The sequence below is a fragment of the Myxocyprinus asiaticus genome, chromosome 17, assembly GCF_019703515.2.
Source record: "Myxocyprinus asiaticus isolate MX2 ecotype Aquarium Trade chromosome 17, UBuf_Myxa_2, whole genome shotgun sequence".
NCBI lineage: Eukaryota > Metazoa > Chordata > Actinopteri > Cypriniformes > Catostomidae > Myxocyprinus > Myxocyprinus asiaticus.
Genome location: NC_059360.1, coordinates 47,806,153 through 47,817,500, shown reverse-complemented (window position 1 = coordinate 47,817,500; position 11,348 = coordinate 47,806,153). Strand labels below are relative to the sequence as shown.

The window sequence follows — 11,348 nt, the reverse complement described above, 5'->3', positions numbered from 1 at the left end:
AGAGGTTAAAAGATAAAAGTTATTTTTAACTTGACAAGGTGACACTGAAGAGACATTGAAAAAAAAAAAAAAAAACAGCAAGTCATGGCACATTGTTCAAAGATGTCAACGCAGATAGACACAAATATGCTTTTAGTGTGAATGGCTGCTAAGTTATAGGGGTTTGAAAAAAGAGACTGAGTAAATATTGACAGAATTGTAATATTTTGAGATAAAAGAACCCAGTTGTTGGATGATGACTGACGTCCGTTCCTTCATTGAACCCTCACGATACCACAAAATTTTGGCGACGAGGATCTGTGGTCATGCTGTTAATCAGTAAGCAATGTAAAGATTGTGCACACCTTTCGAAGTGGCTACCTCAACTCAAGGTGGGAGGAAAAGTTAAGACACATAAATGGCAACTATAGGAACCTTGTCAACATTTGATGCAAAGAGTCAATCGTGGGAGGAATATTGTGAAATACTTGAGCAGTTTTTTGAGGCCAACAGAATAGATGATGTTGACAGACAGAGGGCCATTCTTTTTAGTGTAGTTGGTGCGCCAACATACAGTCTATTGCGCAACCTCGTGAACCCAGAAAAACCCAAGGAAAAAACCTATCAGCAAATTGTGTTGTTAAAAAAATCACTTTAATCCACAACCTAGTGAAATCGTTCAATGGTACAAGTTTGATCACTGACTACCACCCCTGGAGTCGCGAGTTCGAATCCAGGGCGTGCTGAGTGACTCCAGCCAGGTCTCCTAAGCAACCAAGTTGGCCCAGTTGCTAGGGAGGGTAGAGTCACATGGAGCAACCTCCTCGTAGTCACTATAATGTGGTTCTCGCTCTTGGTGGGGCGCGTGGTGAGTTGTGCGTGGATGTCGCGGAGAACAGCATGGGCCTCCAACGTACTACGTCTCCGCAGTAATGCGCTCAACAAGCCACGTGATAAGATGTGTGGATTGACGTCTCAGATGTGGAGGCAACTGAGATTCATCCTCCGCCACCCAGATTGAGGCGAGTCACTACGCCACCACGAGGACTCGACACGAGAGTGCATTGGGAATTGGGCTTTCCAAATTGGCGAGAAAAAAAAAACGCTACTCAATGCACTCGCAAGCCAGAAGAGTCTGTAACTGAATATGTTGCAGAGCTGCGGAGATTGCCGCAAGATTGTAATTATGGAGCCACATTAGAGCAAATGTTAAGAGATCGGATTTTTTACGGCATCAATGATGACAGAATTCATAGAAGATTGCTTGTAGAACCCAATTTAACATTTGACAATGCCTAAAAAAATGCCTTGTCAGTGGACGCTGCAAATAAATATATGCAAGATTTACAAAAGTCCTCTCCCTCTTCATGTCACAGAGTGAAATGCTCTGTAGCGCCCGTACACAGTAAGAGAGAATTCCGTGTTAATACTGACAGTGGGCAATGTTATAGGTGTAAAGGGACAAACCACACGATGGCTGCATGCCGATATAAGAATGAAAAGTGTCATGTGTGCAGGAAAATCGGACACATTGCTCAAGTTTGCTGCAATGCAAAAAAAAAAGATAGGACTCTGAGATCTAACTTTAAAAGAGACACGGCAGGGGCGGTAGGGTCATATATAGGTCCCACAAAGTGGAAGAGAATGACGATGAGGGTACCTTTGAGGATACCTTTGCACTGGGATGTCTCATTTACCAGCTAGGAAGTGTGAGTTCCCCAGAACTGGAAAAAGTGAAACCATACACAGTTGAACTGACTGTGAAAGGACTAAATGTCAACTTTGAATTAAACACTGTATGTGGACTTACTGTCATGGAAAAAGCACAAAGCCCTGCACTGAAACCTGTGAAAATCAAGCTGGAGACATATACAGATCAGCCTATTAATGTAATAGGAGCAGCTTATGTGGATGTTACATACCAGGAGTAGACAAAAAACTTCCTCTCATCGTAGTAGAGGGAGATGGCCCTAGTTTACTTGGCAGAGGCTGGTTGGCGCAGATACATTTATGTTGGGGTGAAATAAAAAGGAATTGGGCACTTTAAAAGGGGCTAAAGCTACAATACACATTAAAGCCGTGTCCACCCCCAGATTTTTTTGCCCGAGGTCAGTGCCCTTTGCAATGCACTTTAAAGTTGATGCAGACATTAACAGACTGCTCTGCAAGGGCATATTCACTCCAGTAAAATACTCGGAGTGGGCAGCGCCAGTCGTTCCGATCCTAAAACCAGATGGATCCATTAGACTGTGCGGAGACTATAAGCTCACCATAAATCAAGTCTCACCTTTGGAACAATATCCAGTACCTCATGTAGAAGACCTCTTTGCAGCCTTGACTGGGCTAGACATGAGCCATGCCTACCAACAAATTGTTATGGATGAAGACTCCAAACAATATCTTACAATCAACACTCACAAAGGGATGTTTACATATAATCACCTTCCCTTTGGAGTGGCGTCGGCTCCTGCCATATTCCAAAGGACCATGGAAGGGTTGCTACAGGGAACTGCACATGTGGCAGTTTATTTTTCAGTATAAATGAGAAAAAGCACTTACAAAACCTGAAAGCTGTGCTCACAAGGTTACAGCATTCTGGATTGTGTCTAAAAAGGAACAAATGTGAATTCCTACAAAAAGAAGTGTGCTACTTGGGTCACATGGTGGATGCCCAAGGGTTACACCCACTAAAAGACAAAGTGAAAGCCTTAGTGGAAGCTCCATGTCCCACAAATGTCACTGAACTAAAGGCCTACTTGGGTTTAAGTTTCTACCCAACTTGTCTAGCCTCCTAGCTCCCCTGCACAAGCTCTTGAGAAGAGACACCTGATGGATGTGGGGAAAATATCAAATGGATGCCTTTCAAAAATCAAAAGAACTTTTACAGTCTGCCGAAGTGTTAGTGCACTACTCCTCGGAGAGAGACCTCATTCTCTCTTGTGATGCCTCTCCTTATGGTGTGGGTGCTGTACTTTCACATCGTATGGAAGATGGAAGTGAGAAATCACTGGGGTTCGTATTTTGCACGCTGACACCCGAAGAACAGCTGTATTCTCAACTGGACAGAGTGTAAAGAAAATCACAAGTACTTGTATGGCCGTTAGTTTACTATTTGCACAGACCATAAACACTTAATATCCGTTTTTGGTGAAAAGAAACCCATACTACAAATGGGTTCACCTTGAGTTCAAAGATGGGCCCTACTGATTAGTGCCTATGAGTATAACATTGTGTACAAATCAAATAATGTGGTTCTCACTCTCAGTGGGGCGTGTGGTGAGTTGTGTGTGGATGCCATGGAGAATAGCGTGGGCCTCCACACGCGCTACGTCTCCGCGGTAACACGCTCAACAAGCCACGTGATCAGATGCGTGAATTGTGGAGGCATCTGAGATTCGGACTCACCCGGATGTCAGGCGAGTCACTACGCCACCACGACGACTTAGAGTGCATTGGGAATTGGGCATTCCAGATTGGGGAGAAAAGGGGTGAAATAATAATAAAAAAAGCTCTTATCGCATTGGTCAGTCAGTTTTCATCGCAGTCCGAAGAAAATAAAAATCGGACCACTCTCTGTAAAAAAAACCTTCAGATTGTTTCCAGACGATTTGTCGGGCCTGCTGTGAAAAGTGCCATAGGAATGCATTGTTACCGTTCAAAAGCTCATTCGGAATGAACAATCGCACTGAAAAAACGGGGTTGGTGTTAACAGGCCTTTATTGTGCAGCTTTAGTATGAATGCACAATTAATTAAATGAAAATCGCAAAATGTCCTAGTGTGATTATTAGACCACAAAAAGATGAGATTGAATAAAAAAAATATACAGTCTGCATGTGCTGCACACTTCTAAGTGAATACTATATGTGAAGCCGTTCACACGCTTAAACATCGCATCATGAGCATCCCATGATCATTTACATTTAAGTGTGCCGCATATACAGACTTTATTTTTATAGAATGAAATCACAGCCTTTTTGCTGTTTAATAATCACTGCTTATCCGGAGGTGAGAAAGTACTGTCAAACACACAGAAACTGAAGTCTTTATTCAGTTTTTCGCTTGATTGAACTAGATGCATGAAATAAAAAAAATAAAAAATACAAAAATACAAAAAAAGAGAAATACATTGCTATATGCATAGCTACATTTAATATTCAATTTAATTATAATAATAATTATATATTTATATTCAAGCAATATCTCACATGCACGAGTGCTGTTTTACTAAACATATTTTTTATAGTAACACTTTACTATAAGGTTGTATTCGTTAACATTAGTTAATTACATTAGTAATTGTATATGTTAACATTGGTCAATGCATTGTGAAATAACATGAATTAACACTCAACAATTGTATGCTTATAAATTAAAATGAACTAAGATTAATACATTTGTTAATCAAATTAATTACATTTGTTAATCATGATAACTAATACATTACAACTAATGTTAACAAATAGAACCTTATTATAAAGTGTTACCATTTTATTGTCCATTTTATTTATTTGACAAAAAAATAACAAAAAACAATGCTGTGTTTTAGATTGTTCTGTGAGGAACTGTATAAAAGCACTTCATTTGATAAAAATAATGCAATGTTATGCAATGTTTTTTTATAAATTCATTTGATTAAACGATAAAATTGACTTAAACTGAAAATGTGAAATTTGGAGGAAAACAATTAAAACAGACATATTTCATAGTGCCATACTATTGGGGATTGGGCCCCTAGAAAAGCTAAATATTATATAAATCTGACAAGAGTTGGGATCATTTCGTAATGGACAGTTGTTTCATTACCTGAACACATTTTACTAGAAACTAGAAAAAGGCTACATAAAACAAACAAGGTCACTTACCGTCCTTGCCTTATAGAAAACTCATTGGCAATAAGACAATGACATGAATGGATGTTTTCCCAAGACAAGAGAGAGAGATAGAGCTCATGGTTCAATGTGTGTTATTAGCAGTCCTTTAGTGTGATGGGAGGTCAGCTGCTTTGAGAGTCTTTTATCAAGTTAATGCACTTTTAAACCAAAGGCACGAGCCACAGGCCCTCTGTGTTCCCCGTCTGTCATTTAAAGGCCTGTCTGAGAAAGTAAGCCCTAATTGAGCCGAGATACTTCATTTCACATATGAACACACGCAAAGCCTGCTGATAGCGGTGCTCTTAAGCACACACAAAAAAAGCCTTGGATGTGCAAGACGACCAGACCAAAGAAGATTTAGATGTCAGGCAGAGACGATGATTTCTTTACGGATTAAAAATGCTAACATTGAATTGGGAGTTGTGTCTGTGTTGGATTTTCTATTCTAAGAACAAATGTGATGACTTATGTTCCTTTTGCCTTGATGCAACACATTTTAGTCAGCTTAAGTGTAACTGTGATATGCAAAAATGGACTGACAAAAATAGAAAAGACTTATTCAAAAACAACCAAAAAGTACCATGGTAATTTGATGTTTTTTGGACATATTTTTTAAACTAAATTATAGCACTATGAATATTATTTATATTTATATATTAAGTTTGGAATACATTTTCTTATGACATAAATAGATATCTGGGTAAATTCTGACAGTATCACTCAGTTTCTTTGTGCCTTGTAATAATCACTCATTATTAGAGATCAACCGATAGTGGATTTTGCCGATGCCGATAACTAAGGTGGTAGAAAAGGCCGATAACCGATGAATTTGGCTGATCATTTTTACAACTGATTTATTGAATGTTTTAAAAAAATTCTTAGTCTGTCCTTACTGTGATGGGCACAGACATAGAGGCTACAAGAGTCCAAAATGAATAAAATTCCAGATGCATTTTTTATTGCTCAACCAAAATCCCGAGTATAACCAGAACAAGATTTGGTGCATAACACAAGACTTTTTATCTATAAACAGACCTCAGAACCACGGGGAGTCTTATTTAAAAATGACTGAGACTTGGCTCAGTTACAGTAATTTACATTTAAATATTTTCCAAATATAGCTTTTTATAGACTGAATATTCACCAGATGAAGGGCTTTGTGTGTATATATACTGAATATAACCAGATGAGATTTACTGAGGAATAAGCTTTATTATTATTTATAAGATATGAAGTTGGAGACACAATGTGCTGATGGGGCACATTTACATATAGTCACATGTTTCTATATATGCACTCACTTCAATTGAAAACACTCGATTATCTAATCAAAAGAACAAATTATGCATAAATAAGAATAAAAATATGGATGAATATTTTCAGTGATTATGGATTTAGATACAGCAAATATCAATGTGATTGTATTTATTTCACTTTTAGAGGCCACTTTTATACAAATTCCTTCAGCTCCGGACACAGAAAAAAAAACGTAAGTAAAGGTAGGCCAATGTATTGGCCAATTTCACCGATTAATCGGTGCTGATAATTGCTTTTTGGAACTCAGTTATCGTCAAAATCTATGCTGATAGTTGCAGATAACCAATAGTTCCTAAAAGCAACTATCGGCACAGATTATTCTGTAAAACCGATTTATAGGTCTACCTCTACTCATTAGAACTGAAACAATATTAATAATTTGTTATTTCTATAGTTGCTTTTTGGAACTATAGGTTATCTGCAAAAATCTATGCCGATGGTTGCCGATAACCGATAATTCCAAAAAGCAACTATCGGCACAGATTATGCTGTAAAACCGATATATGGGTCTATCTCTACTCATTAGAACTGAAAGAATATTAATAATTTGTTATTTCTATAGTTGCTTTTTGGAACTATAGGTTATCTGCAAAAATCTATGCCGATGGTTGCCGATAACCGATAATTCCAAAAAGCAACTATCGGCACAGATTATTCTGTAAAATCGATATATGGGTCTACTTCTACTCATAATAACTGAAACAATATTAATAATCTATGATATGTCTATAGTTGCTTTTTGAAAAATGTTATTATCTGCAAAAATCTATGCCAATAGTCGGCAATAACGATAGATCCAAAAAGCAACTATCGGCACAGATTATTCTGTAAAACCGATTTATAGGTCTACCTCTACTCAATAGAACTGAAACAATATTAATAATTTGTTATTTCTATAGTTGCTTTTTGGAACTATAGGTTATCTGCAAAAATCTGTGCAATAAATTGCCGATAACCGATAGTTCCAAAAAGCGACTATCGGCACAGATTATTCTGTAAAACCGATTTATAGGTCTACCTCTACTCATTAGAACTGAAACAACTGTAATAATTTGTTTTTTCTATAGTTGCTTTTTGGAACTATAGGTTATCTGCAAAAATCTATGCCGATGGTTGCTGATAACCGATAGTTCCAAAAAGCAACTATCGGCACAGATTATGCTGTAAAACCGATATATGGATCTACCTCTACTCAATAAAACTGTAACAATATTAATAATTTGTTATTTCTATAGTTGCTTTTTGGAACTATAGGTTATCTGCAAAAATCTATGCCGATGGTTGCTGATAACCGATAGTTCCAAAAAGCAACTATCGGCACAGATTATTCTGTAAAATCGATATATGGGTCTACTTCTACTCATAATAACTGAAACAATATTAATAATCTATGATATGTCTATAGTTGCTTTTTGAAAAATGTTATTATCTGCAAAAATCTATGCCAATAGTCGGCAATAACGATAGATCCAAAAAGCAACTGTCGGCACAGATTAATTGGTAAAACCGATATTTCGGCCTACCTCTACTCATTATAACTGAAACAGTATTAATATTCAAGGATATTTCTCTCTTAAAACATATTTTGTGTTTACCCTGTTACATTCTAAATATTTTGCAGTTCAGAGGTCAACCAAAAATTACTTGTGACAAAAATGACAAAATGTCAACCAGTTTTTTGAACTTGTATATGGCTATGCCATGTTTTTAGCAATGTATCACAATAGTACCATGGTATTGTTTGAAGTACCTTGGAGTACAATGGTAACTGTTCAATACTGTGGTATATTAAAGTACCATGGTGTTTCTACCTGATACCACTTACTGTACATGCTTTTTGCAAGAGTCTGGTGTCTAACATTATGGCATATTATGGAATAATATTAGTGAAATGTATCGATTGCTTTCTATATTACTATTTAAAATAACAATTTGTAACCATTTTCTTCCCGTTTCTTTCTTTTGAAAGATCTCTGCTCTAGTATCTGACAATGTTTCGCAAAAAGAAAAAGAAGAGGCCAGAAATTTCAGCACCGAAGAACTTTGAGCATCGTGTTCACACATCTTTTGATGCAAAGCATGGAGTCTTCGTCGGCCTTCCTACACAATGGCAGAGTTTAATCGAGAACCTACGCAGACCCAAACCGATGGTGGACCCGTCCAGAATAACACCAGTGGAGCTCAAACCAAAGAAGGTGATAATTACATACATCAACAAATGTCTGGAAATATACCACATCACTGCTGGACCGAATATCAGTTTTAACTGACGTCCATTTGATTGGAAAACCTTTATTATTGGATTTTGCCAAGGCAATCATCACTATTACTGTTGCTCATAGTTAAGGTTATTGTTTTGAACCAACTCATAACCCCCAAGTTCGGTGTGTAACTCATCCTGGACTGTTACGTGCATAAATTATACCTCAAAGAATGCAGTTTGTTGAGACATGTCAGTTCCAAAATTTCAGACAATTTATTTTTTCAAATATTTTCGTGTAATTGAGTAGATATTATAATAAATGTTCAATTTCAGCTATTTTTGGAACGATTATGTATCGGCCACCCTGCTCACCAAATATTACCACCACAAGTTCTGTTATTTAAACCAATACAGTACAGGAAAACATGAGTCATCTGCACTTACAATAATGTATGAATGCAATATCTAAATTTTTATTGCACCTCTACTTTCAACACCTAACCCAATGAATGCGCTTTGCAATGCTTGCAACTCTGGTTCTAGTTTTGGCTCTTGTCTCACTTGCTGTGTCTTTCCCCTGAGAAGAGCGGTTTGGATTAGGTAACTGCACTTAGAAACGTGTTTTTACTTCTCCGTCACGCTGGTCTCTTTTCTATCATGGGTCTCAACTAATCGCCCTGCTGTGTACACGATTCTAAGATGTGAATCCTCAGAGGACGAAAAGATGTATTACCTCACAGTGGCAATTAATAATGATGCATGTAGGTGCCACCAGAGTTACACTAAGCCATTAAAACTGCAACTCCAAGCAAAAATCCTAAAATCTATGCATGCAATGTATGAATGTGTAGCTGTTAAATGTGAAGTATATGTAAACATCTTAGAGTATACAAGAGTAAAATCGGCCAGATATTTACATTTTAGCACAAATGATGTATGATGAGTTACACACTGAAGTTTAACACTTAGGTTTAGTGATTTGAAGCACTAACACCAACTAATTAAATATGAGCATGTGAGCCAAATGCTTGAAAGCTTAAGTGCTCATTTTGGAAGTCCAATGGAATCTTAAGGAGAGTTTGGTTTATACTTGGCAGAGATATAAAAATGATGACTCAAAAACCTGGCAACATGTTCACTGGAAATGATGCACAGAAATGGCAGGATGCTGCACAGCGATTCTGGGCTATTTTACATGAATTCTGCACCTTTGTTCACTGGCAGAGGTGTTTATATTTTGTCTCTGAATGTGCCCTGAGCTCATGTAAAAATGTCTTCATGTTGAATGATGGATTTTAAGGGTATATTTGTACCTCATGTCACTTGCGTCAAAGCTATTGTGAATAAAGCACATGACAGCTGTCAGTATATGCTGCAAATATAAAATACAGACACATGAATATCATGTCTTTTCTTAAAATATTTGAAGTGTATACTGTATATATAGTGATAAGGAATTGTGTGTGGCTTTCTCAGTCTGAACTTACATTTAATTTAATTTGGGTCTGTCTTGGGAAATGTTGCCAGTAGTGCCTGATTGATAAAAAAATAATATTTTTATTTATAGCTCTTGAAAAGGTTCCTGAACTTTAACGACATCATATTTTTTTCAGGTCAACAAACATGGATTTTTATTTTTATTTTTTTAAATTTTTTTTTAATGGACAATTCTTAAACTATTTCCTCCAATCCAAAATATGTGGTTACAGTGGTTTCAACCTTGTCACAATAAGTTTGGAATGTATGTACTTTTTTTAAACAGATAACTAAATAGTAAATAGTACGATAGTGGTAAATTCCTGTGGTAATTCTGGTAAACCAAAACATGTTTTGTGTCAGCTATGTAACATTCAAAATATTTTAGGGTTGAATGTTACAGGATTTAAGATTAATGGCCTTTACTAACAAATATCATCACAATGGGCGGTGCTAGGGTTGGACTATTGGGGCTTAAGCCCCAGATGTTTTTTGCAGGGATGTAAAAAATACCAGTGCTGCAATATCAAGATGATACTAAAATATACAAATATTTTAATAATAAGTGCTATATATACAGTATGTAATGATACCATTCTTTCAATATCGGTTAAACCAAAAAAACCGACTGTCAATCACAGTCCATCTAGATACCATAAGTACCAAATATTTAGATATACAGGGTAGCCCAATTGTTTTTTTGGATTGCTCATATCTTAAAAATGCATAAAGTCATTTCAATTCAAGTCATTTTTATTTGTATAGCGCTTTTCACTGCACACATCGTTTCAAAGCAGCTTTAACAGAAAATGAAACCATAATACTTATAAAGTCTTAGAGTCATCATTGTGTAGTTTGATTAAATATGATCGTAAATTGTGCATAAAAATAAATAATTAAATAATTAAATAATAATTGTATTTAGAACCCCAGTGAGCAAGCTGAAGGCGACTGTGCCAAGGAACACCAAACTCCATTAGATGTTGATTAATGGAGAAAAATAACCTTGGGAGAAACCAGGGTCATTGTGGGGGCCAGTTCCCCTCTGACTAAACAACATGAATATAATGACAATATTAGTTATTTATGTGCAGTGCAAGTCATGGTTTAAGATTCGTAAACTAAGTATTAAGGTTGAGTGTTTAAACAAAGATTTTTTATGAACTGTAAGATTTATGACTAATGTTTTTGAAGTCCATCCTGGATTAACTGCAGAAGTTCACATAGATGCATTGCCCATTGTTAGTTGGCTGATGAAGGCTTTTGTTGGCAATTAATTGAAAGTCTATGTATTCCATTTCAAGAGTGTAGTCCATCAATAGACAAAGGTAATGCAGGCAGAGATCAATGAGGTGCATCACAGTTCAACCGGCAGGTCATTTCGGTGAGGTTCGGTGGGGTCCATCCTAAGTCCAAGGTTCAGGCTGTGGTATATGAAGTATCCGATGTCTTACAGTTGGAGTTGGCATCAGTTCATCCTCTGAAGTCCATAGTAAAAGAC

General features: G+C 36.7%; 1 protein-coding gene across 1 annotated transcript in view; it reads left to right on the top strand.

The window, feature by feature from the left end:
- LOC127455177 (serine/threonine-protein kinase PAK 4-like) overlaps nt 1–11,348 on the top strand; it is a 43,150-nt gene that overhangs the window by 18,797 nt on the left and 13,005 nt on the right. The window contains exon 2 of the mRNA XM_051722837.1: nt 8,138–8,363. Within this exon, the coding sequence (XP_051578797.1) occupies nt 8,160–8,363 (204 nt within the window). The 5' untranslated portion in view covers nt 8,138–8,159. The remainder of the gene's footprint in view (nt 1–8,137; nt 8,364–11,348) is intronic.